At 41.2% G+C, this 23,360-nt stretch overlaps 1 protein-coding gene across 12 annotated transcripts in view; it reads right to left on the bottom strand.

Moving 5' to 3' along the window:
* Positions 1-3,127: 3,127 nt before the first annotated feature.
* Positions 3,128-23,360, bottom strand: part of MYT1L (myelin transcription factor 1 like) — a 513,986-nt gene continuing 493,753 nt past the window's right edge. For all 12 annotated transcript variants that reach the window (XM_060234467.1, XM_060234449.1, XM_060234515.1 and 9 more), the window contains 4 exons: positions 15,188-15,279; positions 11,415-11,518; positions 6,314-6,457; positions 3,128-5,986 (listed from right to left, as the gene is read on the bottom strand). In XM_060234467.1, coding sequence (XP_060090450.1) covers positions 5,846-5,986; positions 6,314-6,457; positions 11,415-11,518; positions 15,188-15,279 — 481 coding nt within the window. In that variant the 3' untranslated portion in view covers positions 3,128-5,845. The remainder of the gene's footprint in view (positions 5,987-6,313; positions 6,458-11,414; positions 11,519-15,187; positions 15,280-23,360) is intronic.

Raw genomic sequence — 23,360 nt, 5'->3', positions numbered from 1 at the left:
TCCCTGCTGGCATGATTTCCACACTTTTTGGTCTCTCGTGCTCTGCTCATAGTAAGTGTAAAAGTGGAGGACTAGGATCTGGGAGGCCCAGGTTTGAATCCCTACTGGGTCATGCAAGCCCACTGGGAGAACTTGGGCCAGTCACATGCTCTTAGATTAACCTACTACAGAGTTAGGATAAAATGAAGAGAAGGTCGCCAAATAAGCTGCTTTGGGCCACCACTCGACAGAAAGGTAAGGTATAAGTGAAATAAAAGAAACAGGTAAATACAGAGAGAACTTGACCATTTATTTCATTTATAACTAGCCTTTCTTTTAGAGACTTGAGGAACTATGTCCCTAGTACCCAAGTGAGTTGTGCAGATACGAACTCCTGCACTGGATCCTGTCAAGAAGATCTACATGTGTGAGAGGGGATATCAATTTTCCCTCCTGATGAGCCTACCAACTTGCCCCTTATATTGCTTCTAGGGCCCCCTGAAGCAATAGGGTCCCCTATTGCTTCAGGGGATATTTGGGGCTGCTTCAGAAGCCAGGGAGGGAGGGAAGTTGTGCTTAGAGGCATGCATTTTAAACAGGATTCAGCTTACAGTGCATCTTGGTTATGTTTGGTGCAAGACATGGTCAGGGAGATGGTCTGGAAAAAAGACAAAGGCTGTTTCTACACTTGACAGAAGATCCTCTCTTGGTGTGCATTTAAAATGTTCATCTACCATACCACCATCACTTCTGTCTTGCTTTGCATTATCTTAAGGTGTCTACACTCATTTTCTTGAATTGGCACCAAAGTGGTTTCACCATGGAGTTGCTCCTCACTTTACAAAAGTACTTTTGAACAGTTTTTTTGCAGGCGAATTCAATGCTCATAAAATCAGAATCAACCCTGAGTGTAGAAACAGCCTAAGTAAGGTCTGGGAAAGGGGTCCAGATTTGTTGAGATCCTGTCTTACCTCATCGCCAGGTTGCAGTCAATGCAGCTTGTTTGCGCTACCTAAGGCTTTCTTATTGTCCTCCACCTTCACTTAAACAAACTGGATGGTGGTCCTTCTAGCCTACAATTTGACTGTAAAGCTGCAGTTCTGAAGATAAAAAGAGCAAAGACCTGAAATCCTTCATAGGGATGGGCACAAACTGGAAAAATGCAGTTCAATTCATGTTTGCAATAGGTTCATGAACCAGAAAAGTTTGCAATGGTTTCATGAACCAGAAACCATTGCAAACTTTTAGCTGCCGAATGAACCAGTTTGGTTTGTGAGGTGGTAAAACTCCCCCCCCCCCTCCACATGCTAGAGACACCAAATTTGCAGATCTCTGTCTGACTCTTCTCTCCTTCCATTTCAAGTTCAGTATGAACTGGATTTACAGGGTCCAAATTATTGCCCCCAAAGAAGGTATCATCAGGAAAGTGCTTTCTGGGGAAATTACAGGTTCAGAATGTGTAGAATGGATCCTGTACAAGCCAGAGACATCAGAGTCACAGGGAACCTCCCCTGGATGATCCTCTATATACCCTCCAAGTTCTGCCCCCCTCCAGTTGCTTTGAAGTTCAGTAAACATTTAGATTGAGTGGAAACTGCCTGTCTGGAGATGTATCCATCAATGAACTGCTACAAACTGGTTGAGTATTTGTGCTGGTTGACCTGCCATCAACTTGAGCCCACAAACTACAAACTGGTCAAAATTCATCATGAACTTTAGTTTGTGAGCTGGTTCATGCCTATTCCTAGTCCTTCCTAACCCCAAACTTTCTCCCCTAGATGCAAAACAGACAGTATAATACAGTCCCAGTTAGCCTAAGCTGTTAGGTTACAAACAGCATGATGGAAGAATTGGTTCAGTGCTTACTGTCAGTTGGATTTGTTGGTTTTGGGTCAAGAACCTGTTTCAGAAAGTAGTTTCAAAGTCTGTTGGCCAAATCTGTACCTAAAACCATTCCAGCTGTGATCCCAGGTTTCCGTAAATTGTTGTTAACTTTCCTAACTTATCAGTACCAGGAAATGTGTGATATAAGTATTTTAACTAAATAAAAATGCTTTAAAATGTAAACTCCTCTGCGGACCATTGTGTTTACACAGCAAGGCGCCCAGGTAGATTGATGGTATTGCCTAATCTGTAAATGTTCTTGTGGCTGTACATGAATAGTGTGCCTCAACCTTCTACTGCACAGCCATGGCCAGCTGGTTCCTACTTATATGGCAGAAGTTAAACAGCGGTCTCTTCTCTTAACCCTTCCCCAAAGCGGGCAATTTTTTTGTCCATTTCAGTTCGAAATACTAAAACATTTAATAACTAAAGCATTAAAAAGAATTTACACTGTATTTATTTTGATCAGTTTACCTCTTCAGAAATATATTTACCTCAAAAATGTGGTTATTTAAAAAAATGAATATCCAACACTTCCTTAAAGACGCTCAAAATGGGAGCAATGTAACTGGTACAATATGATGCTATGTGCCTATGCCACCGCCCTGAAAAAGGCGTCTGGAAGTTCACAAATTAAATTTGTGAGATATTTAGTCTGGTCTTTAATCAATTTGTGAACTTTTGGGCCTCATTATTTTTTTTTACCATGATTACTCTTGAAATCCTATGTATGACAGCTATACATCTGATATGTTGGGGCACTATCAGTGCAATCCAGTGCATCGAAATACATATACAGAGCCCCTTAAATTAGGAAACAGGTTCATTCTTTTAAGTTAGAGACTTGATTTGCACATGCAAAAGAATGTGAATGGATAGATCAGGAGAAGAATATAAAAGCTCTTGTGTATATATAAAAGCTCCTGGAGACAAATGTGGATATAAAGCCTCCTGGATTAATATAAAAGCTCATGTGTGTAACAGATATATGTGTGTAAACAAATGAGGAAATACGAACAACTGACATTCTAATAATTTTAGTACTATTGTTCTATGTCAGCTTGGTCAATCTCAGCTGTTTTTAAACATAAGCCAGTTCAGGAATGAAACTTAATGACGGTTAAATAATGAAACATCTGAAAACATTGTATGGAAGTTCAGTGAATAAGAATGAATAAAGTTCCCTTTGTGTAGAATAGCTGAATCCAGGCAGCTGTCAGTACTTCGGGGGTTAAGAAAAAGCGGTATTAACTGACCAGAGAACCACTGTGCTACAAATGTGGCAACACATTTTTATTTATTTATTTATTTAGAGTAAGATGTGTTCACATCCAGCATGACAAAATTTGTACAAATTTCACAATTTAAAAATGAAGTTATCACAGCAACTTGTGATTTCACACATTTATAGCAAAATTAAAATGTCAACAAACCCATGCCGTGTAGTACAAAAATAAATCAAACCTCAGTTCCACAGAGAGCACAATAAGTAGTTTATACAAAATTCTGTCTTAATAAATGATCACTTAAAATTAAACTTAGAAATGAATATGAAGAATAAGTTAGAATAAATAAAACTCTGATGACTCACAATAAGTTCAGATGAAAAGGTCAGCATTCTAATATGTGACACTTTTGTGATCCCTATATAATAGTCACAGATAACTTTTGATTTGATATTATGTACCAACATTAGATGAGCAGCGCGGATTTGTGCTTAAAATCCCTTTTCCATTGTACATAGGTGATAACAATAAGAATCCAAAACTGATACTATCTATTACTCTACAGAAAGCGTTACTATATTGGCAAAGAAGCTGCAGACACAATGCAGTGGAAAAATGCATATGCCATTATGAACAATGAGAGCCCTAAAAGGAGGCTAGGGCAAAAAGTACAATATATATGGCAGAAGGTGAACGACAAGCACCTTGCTTCAGCTCTCAAAAAGGCAATTCTGAGCATGGCAGCTACAACTAATAGCACAACAGAAAGGAGGGCACTATGCAGAGAAGATCCTGCAGAGCCCCCAAAGTAATTACATAATCTTCTCCCAGCTAGTTATTAAAGTCCTCGTGGAAAACTGTAAGCTTTTTGTACAGTGAATAGTATAAAGTGCCGCTGGGATATACATATATTTATACATATATATATACCGAGGTTGAGTATTGTATCAGAATATTTGTTGTGAGATCCCTGTAGTCTCCCCTTAGCAATATTACTGGATTAGCCATCACGGCTTCCACTCTAATTTGTTCAAATTTAGTGTCACAAAGCTAATGACACGAGAAATTGCACACCTCCGTATGGATATATAGGGCAAGGTAAGTGCAAATAGTCAACTGGCACATTGTGGGGACAATGACCCTGTAAGTCCTGTTCTGCTAAAAATATTTTATTTTATTATTATTATTTTTTTTACAAAACCCATCTTTTTTCATAACAAAATTTTAAAGTACTTTTGTACTTTCTGCATAACATCAAGACATGGAAGGAAAAGATATGCTATCAAATTGAAATTAATTCAACATCTGACAAAACACAACACACCATTTGTATTACTAGTTTCAATGGAAATCAAAAATGTTCCAAGAAAAAAGTGTTCTTATGCATACATATAGTGCAGTTATTTTGAAGAAATAACAATCAAATCTGAAAAAGTACAATACGTTTTTAAGCTTGAAATGATGCAATTTAAAGCAAAAAAAGTGCCAAAGTATATTCAGTTACATTAAATTTTGATTGCATTCATTTTTGCAATAGGTTAGAACAAATAGCATATGGAAATGCCACAATAATAATGATTGTACGCCAACAAAAAAAAGCAGAACCTAAACAGTGAAAAAAGGGAACAAAGTGAAAAGATCAGATCAAACTCTGAACTGAGCTGCATGCCACTGACTATGCATCATAGCAATGAATACAGCTCAGTAACTGTTTTTGAGAAGAAAAGCATTTGGAGTTATTCCCAAATTAAAAACTTTTTTAAAAAGGCAATAATGTTTTAAATTATTGCCTTTTGTCTTAAGAAGGAAAGACTGTATTTTTAGGGGGGAAAATAAACTACATTGCTGGAACAGATAATTCAGAGGGACACTTTTAAAAGTCCTGGAGAGATAAGAGGATGTTGACTCCAAAGTGTATTTGAAAAGAAAAGCTGAAATCTTCACGTTGTCCACCTCTGATAGAGCTCCTGTCATTATGGAAGTTCCCATATTTGTATCATGCAATGCTTAGAAGTTAATTAAAAAGTGCTGTTTAAGCTGCTTTGAATCTTCTGTCAAGTTTCCATGGCTTGATGTTGTCTTACAATAAATTACTTCTTTTACATCTCACATCTAATTCATGCCCTTTGCTTGGAATTCCAAAACCCCTCTTTTTATTGCCCCCACCACATACCATCCTCTGAAAACAAAAGTCACACAATATTTTCAAGCATTGTTCAAAAATAAAGCATTTTTGCAACCAATTCTTGCTATGAAACAATATGCACACAAAATGTATTTCTTAAATCCCATAAAATCCTCCAGCACGAGGCAAAATGAGAGTGTCTAAAAAGTGGCCGCTGACTGCAACATTGTCATTCAAAGCGGGGATTTTTTTTTGTCCATTTCAGTTCAAAATACTAAAACATTTAATCACTAAAGCATTAAAAAGAATTTACACTCTATTTATTTTGATCAGCTTACCTCTTCAGAAATATATTTACCTCAAAAATGTGCATACATTAGCAGCTATAAACATTACATGGCATATCACACTATGTCAGCTTATATGAAAACGTACAAAATGTGAATGTATTCAAAAAACTATTCTGCAGTTACTATTTTTAAAGCAAGACATAAAATCATTATGAAGTCTTGTAAGCATAACACTGTTTCAAACAGAAAGAAATATATAACACTTTCTGGTAAATTACAGCAGCAAAAAACAAGAGGCATCCTTTTTTTTAAGGTAAGATTTTCACCACTACAGCAGCTGTTCACACCTGAATTCCTCTCACAGCCTGCTTTATATTTTCCAGTAGGGCTTTATTTTCTGGACTCTGATAACGATCTTGATTTGTATACATGTCCGTCAAAGTGGTCACGTAAGCATCAAAATTTTGTTCATTGATTGGTTCCTACGAGATATTAAATAGTAGTTCATATACAACTTCTATTTGCTTAATTGTATATTCATTTATGCATAACATACTATGACAGAACATTGACACCATTTTCTTAGCATTTTTAAAAGTCCTATGTTAGAACATACTTAATTTTACAGGAGACTTTGGAACTGGCCCACCGTGTCTTTTTTAGAAGTTAAATTTATCTTTATGGTTGCAGGGTTGATACCGCAAATCTCCACCTGGTTGAGGAGCCATAAACATAAAAACAAAAAGACATCTACTGTATGAGGAGGAGGAGACTGCCAAATCCCTTAACTTGTACCCTCAGTCACTTACCATATGCGGTAGCTGGATATTAGCTAGACTATGAATTAAAGACTGGCTTAAATTGGCCAATTCATGAAGAAGAGATTCATTTTGTTGTTCAATTACTTTGTTCTCCTCTTCTATCGTCTTCAGGTTGCTCTCCATTGTGGTAATCTAAAAGGAACAGATTTGGACACAATGAAATAAAAGAAAGCGAGAAACTCTTATGTCAATGATGACAGCATGTTAGGAATGGAAAGCACTCATTTTGTTTACATAAAATACCTTTATACATTATATTTTTGTTTTTTGAGCTAAAAGTTATACTTGTTTTCTGCAAAAGGGCACAAAAAGCTTGTATGGTAGTCCTGATTAATGCTGAGATGTGACTGGAACACTGCTCCAGAGGTTTTTTTCTCCCAATAATATTTATAAGACTGTTGGTCACAAAAGGTTGCTACTCAGAAACTGTAAAAGATAAAAACCTAAAATTTGCCCTTGTATAAGAAAAATACAGGTGGAACCTTTACTTATAGAAGAATGTGATGGCAGAGACTTCAGGTGGCTGACTGGAGTATTTTAGATAATATAAGTTTCCCAAATGGTCCATGCAAATATTAACTTGCAATTAGAACAGTGATACATCAGGGAAACAAGTTTTAGTCCAGCCCTGTCCTGTCATCTGCTTTACTAGTTTTCTATTTCTGTTTTAAACACAGAATGGGTTTAAAAAATAATTTCCTCTATCTATAGTTCAGAGTAGTACAATGCAATCTCTCCCTAACAGTTAAGGCACATATATCCGACATGTATATTCATACATATATTTATAAGAACGATATAGAACAGTGGCCCCCAAACTTTTTGACACTAGGGGCCAGTTTTCTGGAAGACAATTTTTCTATGGACCAGTGAGGGTGGGGGTGCTCGGGTTTTTGCTGCCCCAGGCTGCTTCCAAGCCAACACCCCATCCCTCACCCCCATGGGGGGGGGGGTCTTTAAATAAGGAGTAGGCAAAGTTCTCTGCCTCACTCTGCAGCCCGGTTGCTAACAGGCCACAGACTGATACCAGTCCACAGCCTAGGGGTTGGGAACCCCTGATATAGAACATATTCACTTTACAAATAAAACTGGGGAACAGTACCTGGATAAATGTGTAGTTTAAAATCACATTCAACCAGGGCCGACGTGTGGGAGTAGGCCAAGTAGGCGGCGGCCTTGGGCCGGTACCTGCTACTGTCACCTCCGGGCACCCGCTGCTATCCCCTCCCCGCCTCCTCACGCCCATTTCCACTGCAAGGTCAGGGGGGGGGAACCAGGGCCAGCACGTGGGAGCAGGCCGGGTAGGCGGCCGCTTAGGGCGCCACCCTGCCTGGGAGCACTGCTGGGCGCCTCCCCTCCATGATCCAGGCCGGGGCTCGTGTCCCGCGCACCTTGCAAGGCATGTGGGATGCAACCGTTGGCTCCTCCACCTTGCAGGAAGGCTGAGCAGGGAAGGGGATTGTGTCCCGCGCGCCTTGCAAGGTGGGCAGGAGGCAACTGTCGGCTTTCCTGAGCTGGGGAAGGGGCTAGGAAGGCTGAGCTGGGGAAGGGGCTTGCATCGCATGGGAGGCAACTGTTGGCTTCCCCACCCCGCATCAGCCTTCCTGCTTCCCCGCCCCCCCATCAGCCTTCCTGCAAGGCAGAAAGGCTGAGCAGGGGACGGGACTTGCATCCCGCGTACCAAACTGTCAGTTCCCCTCACCCCCCATCCCAATCAGGAAGCCTGAGGGGGAGGGAGGCTGCTTGATGACGCTGAACTGAGGTCTACCTCTAGCGGCAGAAAACCCAGCGCCGGCCCTGGGGGGAACCATGGCAGCAAGTGCCAGTCCACAGTCCAGGGGTTGGGAACCGAGCAAAGGTTTTCTTCACTCCCCCCTGCCAACACCCCTCTCTCTCCCGCCGCTCACGAACCAACACCGGGGTTCTCCTCCCAGCCGTTAGGCCGAAGGCAGCCATGGCTTGGATTGGCACAACACCCACCACCACAAAGTGCTCCCTCCCCAGCAAGCTTCCAAGATTCACGAGGAGAGCCAGCCAGAGGGAGCAGGCGGAAGGGGAAAACAGACAGACCAGCCTGGCAGAGCGGGTGGAGGGGAAGCTGTCGAAGCAGAGTAGGGCTCCAGAGACTGCTGCGAGGAAGAGGGTGAAAGGGGGGACTGTCGGGTTGGGGGAAGGGGCAGCTGGGCCTGCCAGCATCAGCCTTCAAGGGCAGGGGAAAGGGGCAAAGTCCGGGGGGAATGGTAGTGACTTCATTATGACATCATTGGAAGGGACGCGCTCTTTGCGTGTGCAGAAATAGCAAGGGGGGGGAGAGGATTGCCATTTGGCCTAGGGACACAGACACCCCTAGCCCACAGGCCTGCATTCAACTATACATGCATTAATTGTAACATGAGAAATAACACATGCTGAAACAAAAAAGGGTACAGGTCTACTCCTGTAAACTAGCACTCTACTAGGGTAATAATAATAATAATAATAATTTTTTATTTATACCCCCCCTCCCCGCCAAGGCAGGCTCAAGGCGGCTTACAAAGCATGATATAAATATCATGATATAGCAATAAAACAAAGAAATACAATCAATAAACAGGTGACATAAATAAATGCAATATATAAGTTAACATTAAAATTAATCTAAAAACAATTCAATGGTGCTACAATTGTGCAAAATGGCTTGATATTAATTCTGGTTTCATCTTAAAAGGCTAGTTGGAAGAGGGCGGTTTTGCAAGCCCTACAGAATTGATTAAATACCCTTAGGGCCCGCACCTCTTCCAGTAGCTGATTCCACCATTGGGGTATCTTTATAGAGAAGGCCTGTTCCCTGGTTGTTTATAATTTGGCCTCCTTAGGCCCCGGGATTTCCAGAAGATTTTGTGAACTGGAACGCAGTGCTCTCTGGGGAACATATGGAGAGAGGCGGTCCCTAAGGTAGGCAGGTCCTCGGCCATATAGGGCTTTAAAGGTGATAACCAGCACCTTGTAACAAACCCGGTATACAATTGTCAGCCAGTGCAGTTCCCGCAGCCTAGGCCGCACATGTTCCCACCGAGGTAGTCCCACTAGCAGTCTGGCTGCTGCATTCTGCACTAGCTGCAGTTTCTGAGTTCGGTACAGGGGCAGCCCCATGTAGAGGGCATTACAGTAATCCAACCTCGAGGTGACCGTCGCATGGATCACTGTTGCCAGGTTGCCCCGTTCCAGGAAGGGGGCCAACTGCCTCGCCCGCCTAAGGTGGAAAAAGGCGGATTTGGCAGTGGCTGCTATCTGGGCCTCCATTGTCAGGGAAGACTCCAGTAGCACTCCCAAGCTCTTGACCTCACGCACCGGTACCAATGGCGCCCCGTCAAAAGCTGGAAGGGGGATCCCGCCTTCCAGACCACTGCAACCTAGACAAAGGACTTCTGTCTTCGCTGGATTCAATTTCAGCCCGCTCAACTTAATCCAATCAGCCATGACTTGCAACGCCTGGTCCAGATTTAAAGGGACGTCGGCAGCTCGGCCGCCCATCAATAGATAGAGCTGGGTGTCATCAGCATACTGGTGACAACCCAACCCATATCTCCGGGCAATCTGGGCAAGGGGGCGCATGTAGACGTTAAATAATGTCGGAGAGAGAACCGCCCCCTGAGGCACACCACAATTAAGTAGGTGCCTCTGGGACAGCTCTCCCCCAATCGCCACCCTTTGTCCCCAACCTTCAAGGAAAGGAAAGCCACTGTAATGCTAACCCCTGGATCCCTGCGTCGGCGAGGTGGCAGGTCAGCAGCCGGTGATCGACCATATCAAATGCTGCCGATAGGTCCAACAACAGCAATACCGCCACACCACCTCGGTCCAGATGTCGTCGGAGATCATCCATGAGGGCGACCAACACTGTCTCCGTCCTGTGGCCCGGGCGGAAGCTGGATTGAAAAGGATCTAAGGTGGAAGCGTCATCCAGAAAACTCTGCAACTGCAACGCCATTGCCCTCTCTATAACTTTGCCCCAAAAGGGCAAATTTGAGACCAGCCAGTAATGCGCCAATTCGGCCGGATCTGATGTAGCTTTTTCAGGAGGGGGCGGATCACTGCCTCCTTCAGAGGGGTTGGAAAAAGACCCTCCGAAAGAGATCTATTTATGATGTCCCATATAGGACATCTTAGCTCCTCCTGGCAAGCTTTAATTAGCCAGGAGGGGCATGGATCCAGATCACAAGTTGTTGGGCGTGCAGCAGAGAGGGTTCTGTCAACTTCCTCCAAGCTGAGAGGGTCGAAACGATTTAGGGTCAAACCAGAAGACAAGCACAGAGGGATCTAAATATATGAACTGGACACCAGCATCCCATCCAAAATCAGGAATATAGATTTGCAACTAGGTTTTCAAATAACTGGATTCAGGTAATCTGCCCAAGGTTGACTCAGCCTTCCATCCTTCCGATGTCGGTAAAATGAGTCCCCAGCTTGCTGGGGAGAAAGTGTAAAAGACTGGGGAAGGCAATGGCAAACCACCCCGTAAAAAGTCTGCCGTGAAAATGTTGTGAAAGCAACGTCACCCCAGAGTCAGAAACAACTGGTGCTTGCACAGAGCACCTTTCCTTTCAAATAACTAGTAATATGCATTAGGGATAGTTGTCAACCAAGCCTGTTATAATCTCAAGAAAGTCAAAGGGGTACAGTGGTGTTTACAAACCACTAAACTTGCATATCTGTCTGCAGCCACAACAGGATTACTTTTCTGGTTCTTGGAAAGCTGATTTGGCTGCAAATATAGGTTCCTAGAGAGTGTGACATCCTTCCTATAGATATCAGGAATACTGTGTCCTACTGGGGTGGGCAGGATGAAACTTTCCTCCCTCCTTCCCTGCAGCTATCACAGTAGCCAGATAAGAAAGGGGGGCAGGTAAAGGTCTGTTAAAGATCTGGAAGGGAAATATGAGACTTCTGTGGCTACTCTTTTAAGGAAAATACTGTAAAGCTAGTTGTTTCTAATCATGTAAATATTTGTTAAAGTTGGCAAAAATAAGAAAGAGGAAAATGTTTAACTTTAAAGAAAATCAAAGTATATGTAAAGCTATTGAAGGTTAGGGCTTCATAAAACTGTTACCTGAGTTCGGAGTTTAATCATATCAGCTTCCATCTGAGAGTTGGATTCATTTAGTTCTTTTATTTCTTCATCTAATTGTTTAATTTCTTCATCATTTTCTATACCTGTGCAATAGAAAGGAGATATTCAAATAATTAATTTACAAATCCAGTTTTAGCAACTGCATCCTTTCCTAGTTTGAGGTGAAGCTCACTAAAATATAATGTTCATCATGATGAAAACTTATTTGAACTTCCTTTTTAAGGTAGGCATTCACAAGTGGTAGCAATGTTCTAAATATCCACTCGCACTGTGGGCTAGGGTTACCAGATCTGGGTTGGAAAATACTTGGAGATTTGGGGGGTGGAGTCTGGGGAAGGAGGGATTTGGGGAGGAGAGGGTCCTCAGCAGGGTATAATGACATACAGTCCACCCTCCAAAGCAGTACTTTTCTCCAGGGGAACTGATCTTGGTTGTCTAGAAAACAGCTGTAATAGCAGGAGATCTCCAGGTACAACCAGGAGGTTGGCAACCCTACATGGGCTCTGTGTTCATAGATGGCAAATCCCACTAGGTCTCAACAGAGCCCTTTTTTCTTCACCACCACTTGTGCATATACTTCAGCAGTATGTGTACAGTTGCAGTGCTGGGTACATTGTGCATGGCTGACAAGTTTTCTTTTAAGAACAAGTTTTACTACAATTTTTATTTTAGTATATTTCTATTCTGCCCATTTGTCACAGGGCTCAGGGTGGAGTACAACATATGATAAAACAATAAAATACAATAAAAACATTTTATAAACAGACAACTCAACAGCACTCAGAAAATTTTCCCTTTCATCAGCATTTTCCATATTATCACATATTGCCCAGCCTGGCCGTCTCACATCATGATAAGATGTTATCCCATAGGGGTGGCAGATATTATTCCATTTTATAGCACACGTGACAGTGCTGACAGGGGAGGCCAACCAGATCAAGAATAGACGCCTGCAGCCTCAACTAAAAGCCTGGCGGAACAGCTCCATTTTACATGCCCTACGGAAGGCTAATAAGCCAGGTAGGGCCTGGATCTCTTTAGGGAGCTGATTCCACCAGGTTGAGGCCAGTACTAAAAAGCCTTGGCCCTAGTTGAGGCAAGGCGGGCGTCTCTTGGGCCAGGGACAGCCAACAGAGGTTGGGAGGCGTAATGTAACGACCTCCTGGACATATATGGGAGGAAACGGTCCCACAGGCATGTTGGTCCCAGGCCACATAAGGCTTTAAACGTTAAAATTAGAACTGTGAAGCAGACCCGGTACTCAATGGACAGCCAGTGCAGACTGTGGAGCGCCGGCCGAATGCCCACCCATAGTAGTGGTGCAATCAGCAGGTGAGCCGCCGCATTCTGCACCAGCTGCAGTTTACGGATCAGTCTCAAGGGCAAACCAATGTAGAGTGAGCTACAGTAGTCTCGTTTGGAAGTGACCATTGCATGGATCACTGTAGTCAGGTCCTGGGGGGATAGATATGGTGCTAGCTGCCTGATCTGCCGAAGATAACAAAAGGCAGACCTGGCAACCATTGTGATCTGGGCCTCCATGGAAAGGGAGGCATCCAAAATCACTCCCAAGCTCTTCACCTGTTGGGCCAGCACCAATGTGGCACCGTCCAAAGCCGGGAGCTGGATGCAAACACCCACCCCACCCCAACCCAGGCACAGGACCTCCGTCTTAGCTGGATTCGGCTTCAGCTGTGACTTCATCAGACTCTACAACTGATTTTAAAATAGCATATACAAAAGGAATGATGTGGTCCTTCTAAAAAAATGAAATAACAACAAAACAATAACAATGAATTCAAAGTAATTTCAGAAGAGTAGAATCTCAGGAAATGACAGAATAAGGGAGGTGTAGATGTTATGTTCCCCCGATGAAGAACACTAAGAGCAATGGCTGTTGCAAATACCAGTTTACATTAACATATGACTGCTGCAAAGGTGGCTGCGGCTTTTTAGAAAACAATAGTTGGGAATATCTGCCTTATTTTCCCATGATAGCTGGTAACTGCAGCTGTTGACAACCTCTGATTGTGGCAGAGGAGATAACAGGAAGTAAAACAATCAGGCCGATTTCCCACTCACCCTACACCACTGTGACGTTCCTCTTTTCAGCGGGCGTCCTTCCGATTTCCCACTATCTGCCCCGGGGCTTCATCTTGTGTCACCGTTTTTGCACGGTAAACTGAAACTGCTAAAAACTAGTTTCTATTGCCGTGCAAAATTGCTGATGCAAGATGAAGTCCCGGGGCAGATAGTGGGAAATCTGGACACCGCGCTGAAAAGAGGAATGTCACAGTGGCGTAGGGTGAGTGGGAAATTGGTCTCAGTTAATACATCTTCACTCAGTGGCTCCAACTGAAACTACTATTATGTGCATGTAGCTTTGTGTAAGCAAGCTTCCTCAGGACAATGCACACATTATCAAGTCTTAGTGAATATTACTTTTGCTCACACATGCACCTGGAGTTCCTCACATGGAAAGTAATTCCCAGGCATGCAAGGAATTAATGTGTGCCATATTTCCCCTTCCCATGCTTATAGACCATGGCTTGTCAACTCAGCGCATGGTGGGGGCTATAATAGGTTAATCAGTCCTCTGTGATTTCAGCACCAGGAGTAATTTCAGGGGTGCAAACACAAAACAAAACTTCTAACACCTGTAGAAACTGGAACGCTTATGCCAAATTCCTGTAACCAGTCAATTTCACAGACTCTTCTCTCAATTGCATATTGTGTTATTCAACTGAGAGAAGAGTCTGTGAAATTGACAGGTTACAGGAATTTGGCATAAGCGTTCCAGTTTCTACAGGTGTTAGAAGTTTAATGTTTCGTGTCTCTATGATGAACACATTCATAAGAGATGCTTCAGTCTAATGGCAGACCTTAAGAAAATGGGAAGCCTTACTGAAGTTGCATGACCAGAAGAATTGAATATATTTGGACCCTTGAAAAAGGACAGTGGTTTCTGAAACAGACTTAGTCATTGTTGACTATCTGTAGGGGTCATTTATTGTAAAATAGATATTTGGGTCATCATTGTACAGCTTCCAATCTGTTGTTTGAAGTATCACCTATGTGCCAATGATACATGGTGGTTTTTTGGAAAAATATGGTTTTTGATTTTGATTAATGATAATATTATTAATATTTGAAAATTGAAATCTCTTGGTACAACAAGAGAAAGTTTTCCAGCTTCTTTACTTTTTCCTGGCTATCTTTTAAACATTTTAAGTTTGAATTATATAAAGGCTGATATTGAATTATGTTTAGATCTCATCTTTTGTTAGTCATCCACTGAGCCAGGAGATAAATTATTAAAATAAAGAAAAATCAAAGTGACCAAGTCTCATCTTGTTGAGTCTTGGGCTGAATACATAACCATGCAAAACCTATGACCTGAGCAAGAGCATTCTAGTGATTCTTGTTGTTTGTATAAATTATACTCAAGTAAATGAGATTTTGGCTTATTGTTTTACCACTGCAGTTTAGAGTAGAAAGTTAACATGCACTATCATGTTTATCTTATCATGTTTTTTTTTAATGTACACAGCTGCAAAAAAAAAAACACCCTTCGCACAGAAGTAGCAGCAAATCATACCCCTGTAATACACTCTGTACTGTGAAGTCACCTTCTACAACGACTCCAAAATTACACTTACAATAATTCCATAATAATGTCAGTAATTACTTCCAGAGCCACAAAGTGAAGTAACACAAGTAGTTCAGCCTCATTTCACAATTAAACTATTTACCATTGCTAGCCCGCTGCTTTATTGTAAGCATTTGTTCTCCAGACAGCTTCGCTCTCTTCATTGCTGATGTAGCTCTGGGGCATCCTGATAGACTGTGGACAATAAGAAAGAAAAGAGCTATTAATCGTAATGGGCCACTGATGATAAATTTGACAGCTAATGATTCCATGGAAACACCATTATAAAGAAAGTCTGCCTTAACTACGATTTATAAAGTGCTGGCTCTTGCACAGGAGAAGGCATTCCCCCTAAAGTGAATATTGCCTTGTCCATCTTTGTGCTCACAAACCACATACACTTTTTACTACTGCAGCACAAATTAATCCAGAAAGGCAAATTAGCTAGGAAATCAACTGTTTGGTTAAACTAGATGCAGCAGTTAGAGATCTCTGACTCTGAGGAGAGGGAGGCATGTCACTCTACTGATATTGTCCATCAATAATTAGAAATACACTAACTAGAATATTAGTTTCAATCCCACTTAGTCCCATTGAACAGGACTCATGCAGCACCACCATTCCTGCTTCGCTTAGTCTTATGGAGTATAGTTTAATAAAATATATTTGATTTTCAAGTTTCAGATACTATTATAGACAAATAATCCTGTTTTCAAGATGTTAAGGCTAAGCTTATTAAGCATCTCATAATAGCTGGTACACATATTTCATATAAACAAGTTTTAGTAACAGATTTTCCCCAACATATTTCCTCTATAGTAATGTAATCAGTACCTATTATTATTTAAAATTGCCTCTTGATGATAAACGAACCTCATGTCTCAAACTTTCTCAATTAAGGTCGGTAGCCATGTTGGTCTGAAGCAGCAAGACAAAGTTTGAGTCCAGTGGCACCTTTAAAACCAACAAAATTTAATTTGGGATATAAGTTTTTGTGTGCATGTACATTTCTTCAGATAAGTCTGCATGCACACAAAACCTTATACCCAGAATTAAACTTTGTTGGTCTTAAAGGTGACACTGGACTCAAATTTTGTTCTATTTCTCAATTAAGCTATTTTTGTTTTATCCCCTCCTGAAGATTTATTTCATTCCATTAACATCAACATGTACTGAATTATATCCAGGGCAAAACATTGTGGATTCAAGTTATGGATCACTACGAACACAACTTATTAGACCATTAAGTATTTATAACTACTTCTAATGTTAACTTGGTCAGCACTGGGAACATTCAAAAAAGGGAAGATCCCCCCCCCCCAAAAAAAACAGGGAGACTCCCAGGCATGCAGAAAATATGCATTTTCCCATTCAGCTGAAAAAGGAGGCAACTCCCTCCAAACAGAAAGAGAACTGCACATACAAGCATGATTCTCCCAAGGCTACTACCTGTTACATTTTACCCTTGTCCTCCACAGGAACTTTTAGTCAAATGGTAGGTACAATTTCCTCAGCAGGAAATCAATTATTAGTAGAGTTGGCAGCTCCAGATTGGAAATACCTGGAGATTTTGGGGATGAACCCTAAGGAGGGAGGGGTGTGAGGAGGGGAGGGACTTCAATTGGGTATAATGCAATAGATTCCCCCTTCCAAAGCAACTCTTTTCTCCAGGTGAACTGATCTCTGTCACCTGGAGATCTCCAGCCACCCACACCTGGAGGTTGGCAACTCTAATTCTCAGGCACGTAAGGCTCAACCAATATTGAGATTATGGCATGGGGAGAGAAGAGGCTTTTGCTTCCTCTGGATCCATTTTCCTGACTTGATGCAGTCCTGGGAGGCACTATTTGCTCTGGTGGGGGCCTTTATGCGTAAGCCAATGGGGTAAACTGGACACAGGGCCATTCCTGATAGGGAAAATTTGGGGGGTGGGGAGGGGAGAGATGATGCAGAATTCCTTCTCCCCCATGTACTGTGGACTTATCTGAATCAGGCTCTGCATAGAGGAAATTCAAATGGGATGTCTGCCTAAAAGTTCCCAGGAAGGGCAATTCATAAGCAACAACATGTGTTATATCCTAAGATGGCTTTTAGCCTGAAGACTGCTTTCCTACGGCCTATGAATCTTTCTCCAATATCTGCAGCAGCCTCTGATGTCCCCTAAAATAATTTGCTGAATGTTAAGGGTCTCTGGTAAAGAAAATGTACTGCAGCACAAGAGGCTGCAAAGAGAAGTGGAAATTGGCAACCCTCAATTGGTATTATGTAGCTTATTGCCCCACCTTGTTGGAGGATGGAAGAAGATCAGAGGGAAGTGGGGCAGAAACAGCACCGAGGCCTCAAAGGAAAACTCTGAAAGTTTCACTGAGAACTGAGCTCTCTCTAGCCAGTAGCTACAGAAGGAAGAAGACAGCATCCAGCTGTGTTCTCGGTTTTAAATCCTGTTTTCTTCTACTTTTCAGATAGCAAAAATTAAGGCGTGAGGTAGCAAAGGGTCTCTCAGTTTATGATTTTCTCAAGCATTAGATATATCTGTAGTTTAGCTTGTATAAAACTAAGGCATTTGTAGCTTTTAAATTACATAAATATTTCAAATACTGCAATTTTACATGCTAAGTAAGTTATGCATTTTCTGTTGTTAAAGTAGTAAAATTAGCTTAGGTTTGATAGGACAGCTAGCATTGTCAATATTTCATTTTTTCCCAAATTTCTCCTTTTTTTGGAAGGGGGGGGGGAAACTGTACCCCACCCGTAGCTTCACAATTTTTGGAAATTTTATAGCTCTATGGGTACTTTAACATTTGTTAAATGGGTACTTTAACATTTGTCATATACTTCAGTCAAATGCTACTTATGGCAATAAGGTTGGGTCCATTTGTAGACTGGAATAGGCTTGCACATAAATCTGTACAACACTCAGAACTTAGAAAGTCTCATTTAAACAGCAGGTTGTACAAAGATGATATCTACGGAGATGTGGTTTAGAAAAGAGTGTACCATATTCAAAATCTTCTCTTCTGCCATTAATACCATCACCCGTATTTCATATATTATTTCAGTATTTCATAGCAATACGCATTTGGAGATCTTCCAGTTTTGCCCCAGTTCTTTACATTTCTCAGGCCTTACAAACCAGCCACAATTAGATTGGTACAACAGCATAAGAATATAGATTTATAGGCAGACTGAATTTACCTCAGTCATTCATATAGACAGGGAAATATTGAAATAAAAAAATGAACACATCGCTTTGGATTGTTTTCACAAACTCTATAGCCTTTTTTCCCTTGACAACATATGGCAGATATGAGTGTGCATATTAGTTGTTTGAACATGTGTTCATAATAGGAGCAAACAGCTGTTTGCAATTTATGTATTTACATTTCCAGACTACTCTTCCATAAAAATGTAGAGAGCAGCACAAAGTGCACATCTAGATCACTGATTTTTCAGGGCAATGGGACAAAACAGATTAGTTTGTCATGAAGATGTATGGGATTTAAGAACATGACTTTACTGCCAGGTTTCATGCCTTCTTGCTACATATCACTTTGCCTCATGAAGTAAACTCTCCAGCACCATGCTCCTCAAGGGAAGGGGGCAGTTTAATGAAACGGTATAGCATCAACAAGTACATGTACACTGAGATGAGGTCTATACCTACATTGCATTACATTTGTAGCTGTTTCATTATCATGGCTACCTTTTCAAAATCTTGGGAATTATTGACTGGTTGGTGAAGTCCTGAGTATTCTCAGTTACAGAACCATTGTCTTAAGTAGAGTTAAGTCATTGTCCTGTGAACGGTATAACTCTGCTTAGGACAAAAGTGCTACAGCACCATCCTAAGAAGAGTTACACCCTTCTAAGCCTTGTGACCTCAACACACTTAGAAGAATGTGGCAGTTTAAGTCACCCTCACTGAACTACAGTGTCCTGGTGAGAGGAAACCAGTTTAAGTCTGTAACATAAATCCACCTGGTATACCTAAGTAGCATGTTATTAGGAAGCACTGACAAAAGTAAGAAGAGGTACATGAAAGGAGTAAATATTCTGTGTATGAAAGAATGTACATCTTGGTTTGGACAAGGAGGGGAAAATACATTTCATTTAAATAAAATGCATGAATAAATAGGCTTGGTGCATAAGTAACAGGGACAGGCACAAACTGTGAAAATATGCTCTGTGCTGGTTTGGAGTTTCGTGGCATGCCCAGTTTGTTTAGGAGCTAAACAAACCAGTTTGGTTCATGAGGTTCATGACACATTAGAATGGTTCCTCAACATGCTAGAGACACCAAACTCACTGATGATCTCCAGCTGACTCTCCTCTACCTGCCCTCCAAGGATTAGATAAGATTTATTGAGGTCCAAGTTGCAGCCTCCTAAAGAAGGTGCCTCCAGGAAAGTGCTTTCTGGGGAAACGACAGGAGCAGGTTCAACAGTTCAGGAGTGTATAGAACAGATCCTGTGCAAGCTAGGCTCACAGCTGACTATCCTCTACCTGCCCACCAAATTTGATGATGATTGGATTTATGAGGTCTAAGTTACAGCTCACAAAGAAGGTGCTCCCATCCTCCATCATTTCCAATGGAGGAAAAATAACCAGCAAAAAACCACATAAGGATAATAGAAACCCAGAAGAACAGAATCAGTCTCTTTAGTAGAAATTGAAGGTGGGGGTGCATTTTTGCAAGCCCAGCAGAACCAGTGCCACTGTAACCCCCAAAGGGCTAAGGTCAAGCCAGAGAATCTCTGCAGTAGAAACTGAAGGTGGAGGGGGGCATTTTTCCAAGCCCAGCAGAACCAGTGCTATGTACAGAATGCTCAGCAGAATCCAGTGCCACTGTAGCAATGCAACTAAAAGAGGACTAATGACAAACCAGAGAATACCTGCAGTACAAACTGATACATTTTTTCAAGCCCAGCACAACCACTTCAGTGTACAGAATGCCCAGCAGAATCCAGTGTCTCTGTGGCACTGCAAATTTAAAAGGACTAATCTCAAAGTAGATTCATAAGAAATCCAAGAAATGGCAGAATTTTGAAAGCCCAGCACAATCAGTTACAATGCACAGTGTGCCCAGCAGAACCCAGTGCCACTGGCATTGCAAGCTTAAAAAAACTGATATCAAAGCACAGTCACAAATCCAAGCAAGGAGAATGGGGTTTTGCAAGCTCTGTGCAGGAAAAACGGGAGTGAACACAAAAGAACTCTTAAAAGGGGGGAGGGAGGCCCTCTTGAAACTGACATGACTAGTTTGAAACTGACAAGAGTGTTTCCAAGGCTGGAGAATTTCACACACACACAACCATTGCTTGAAGTTTGGTAAACATTTTGTTTGAACAAAGATTGTCCAAAAATGTATCACAAAAGGTTCACAAACATGCGTGAACCTCCAAGAACTGCTTGAAAGTTTGTGAACCAGCCAAAACTTGTCACAAACTTTAATTTGTGAGCTGGTTCATGCCCATCTCTAATAAGAAAGTGAAAGTAAATTTCTCACAGCTCTGCTGATGCCACCCATTATTCTAAAAATAATTCCATCCAAGAGAAATAGAATTATATTGGATTATTCAGTACATCATCTAACATCAGACAGAATGCCTTTATAACTCACTCCTGAGTCATGAATTTTAGATTACAAATGGGATTAGTTTGTAATCCTGCTTTAGTTCATTTTTTAAACACCCTCATGCCTGGTAACCCTTACATTGGTTTTCACAGTAGACACATATTTACAGTTTGTTCTGGGAAAGAATATTTATTTGGTTTCTACATGATAGAGGTGCCAAGGAGAGTTAAGGTTTGTATTCCTTTATTAGAATTTATATCAGCAACCCCATGAATAATAGTGGGAAGAATTTATCATATATATTGATAAACACTTCATGTCAGAGAACTTAACTATATGTGATGATGGAATCCATAACTGGATGCCTTGACATCTAATTTAGCTGCAAAACCAGCTGAGCTCCTTCCCAATATAGAGCAGGAACATAACAAAGAGGAAGGGGAGTGAATGCTTCTTCTGCTATGTTTTATTGATTGAGAACATCCCTGTGGGCTGCTTTTAGTCCTGGTGCAGAAAGTAAACACAGGTATTCATATTGTGCCTGCCTGCCCAATGAAGCAAAAAGTAGCTGCCAGAGACACTTTCGATCAGGAAAATCAAGTGCAAGAAGAGTTAACACACCCCATTCCCAGCTTCGTAGCTCTGATCCATATCAACTCCCCACTTCACACTCTCCATTTTTTAATTTAATTAATTGGATTTATTAGGCCACCCTTCCCTGCAGGCAGGGCTCAGGGCAGCTTACAACAAAGACATGTACAATAAATAGTTTAAGTTAAAAACCAGGGTTAAAATACATAGGTAAATTACATGTCAGGCGATAAGATCATAGATTCCCAGTATCATGTATAATTTGGCCCTAAATCAGAAAGCAATTTAACATAACAGGTATTTGTTTTTTTCTGTTTTTAGCATAGTGCTGATCAACATATTTGTACAGGTCTACGGAGAAGTGGCACAACATTTTTCTATATAAGTAATACTGTGCCCAAAGGCTTTCTTTTAGGTTCCAGTCTTTGTGGCTTTTGAACAGGTAGGATTTGTTCAGACTGGAGCACCTCTGTGGTATGAAGGAATAGTGCATGCATACCACAGAGGCATGGTGTCATAGTATACTCCTCATTCAGTCCTCTGGCTATCATTGGTACAGCTCATGCCCAGAGCATATACTGTATAGGTGAGTCTTGAACTAAATAAACAAGGCTCAGGGTATAGAAAGTTCTGCCTTTCCCTTGGCTTATCCCGTCTTCTCCTATCAGTGGAGGCATGAGAAAAAAAGGAGTGGTACTCTAATTCTTAATACCAAATGATTTGGAGTAAATCACATTCAGAACATGTATGAGAGTACAATTTCCATAATCAAGAGTCAACAAGCTTCTTGATAGCTCACTGGAATCATTCTCAGGGCTACCTTGATTAGCTATGATTAATTATTTTTTAGAGAAACCTGCTGTGGGGAAAAATGCTTTCCTATTGGTTGCTTCTCATGCAACAATTATTTTAGAGTTTCCAGATGGAAATGTGCTTGAAGAGCAGCTTTGCTAACTTTGGAGCACACAAGTCTGTGAAAGCTGGCTATGATTTAAGTGCAAGAGATTCATCAATGGTATGCAGGTGTTTGCTTGGAGATGTGGCTGAATATTAGCCCAAACTAAATTAAACTTTTTCTGAGCCATTGTGTTAATTTGCATTAACTCACAAACTATTAAAACTGTAGACTGAAACTTGCTGCCTTAGAAAGTTATTGAATCTTGTTCCTTTGAGGTTTTCAAGGAAAGGGTAGGCAATCATCTATCAGGAATACTTTAAGTATTAGCTATTCCAGCTCAGGATAGGAGACTAGTACAGATGAGCAATAGAATCCACTCCAAACATGTGAGGTTTTGGCACAGATAAAGATGCTCTAAATCACTCTAATGAAGGCTATCACCACAGTAAATAGTTTCACAAGGCTTTGGAGGATTTAAATGGGGAGGATTCAAAAGACCTGGGAAACTATGTTGGCCACGTCCACCTCTCCTGGTCTGAAGTTAGTGCTCCCTTAGCACATTGCTTTAGTAATCAAATGCACTGCCAGATTTTACAGTCCAAATCCACTGAAGTAGTGCCCCTAACTCTGTCCAAGATGAGTCTGTTAAAATGCTTTGGGGCTGGGGGCTTCATGCAGAAATACGAGTAACCAGCAATTTGTACTTTGTACAGTTGTCCTAGTCTAAGTTCACTAAAATTAGTAGGCTTAAAGTAGGATAACTCTGCATGTAACAATGCAATCCTAAACAAAGGTATACTCTTCCAAATCCACAGAAGTCACTTGGGATTAGATGGGTTTAACTGTGTTTAGAATTGCACTGTAAATTATCAGTAATTGATGGTCATGTTAGTAAATTGTATGACAATAGATGGTAGAAGTTAACCAATTGAATGGTTACAATAGATGAGAGAGTGAACAGGATGGTAATAAATTTATTAAACTCTGCAAACATATTGAAAAACACTACTGTGAAGATGTCATAGAAGAAACATAACTCTATCAGTGATTTAAGAACTTTAGAGGTATAAAATCCTATGTATTCTATGCACCTCTTAAAGGCATCTTTCAATTTTCCATTTTCTGTAGCAATCCTTCAACTTGGACTATACAATTTTTTAAAAGATACTTGAGGCTGAATTCCATTCTGAGCTTAGTTCAAATTCTTTAGCC

The sequence above is a fragment of the Heteronotia binoei genome, chromosome 1 (assembly GCF_032191835.1).
Source record: "Heteronotia binoei isolate CCM8104 ecotype False Entrance Well chromosome 1, APGP_CSIRO_Hbin_v1, whole genome shotgun sequence".
Taxonomy (NCBI): Eukaryota; Metazoa; Chordata; class Lepidosauria; order Squamata; family Gekkonidae; genus Heteronotia; species Heteronotia binoei.
Note: the sequence above shows the minus strand (reverse complement) of the source record. Positions and strands in the feature narration are given on the sequence as shown.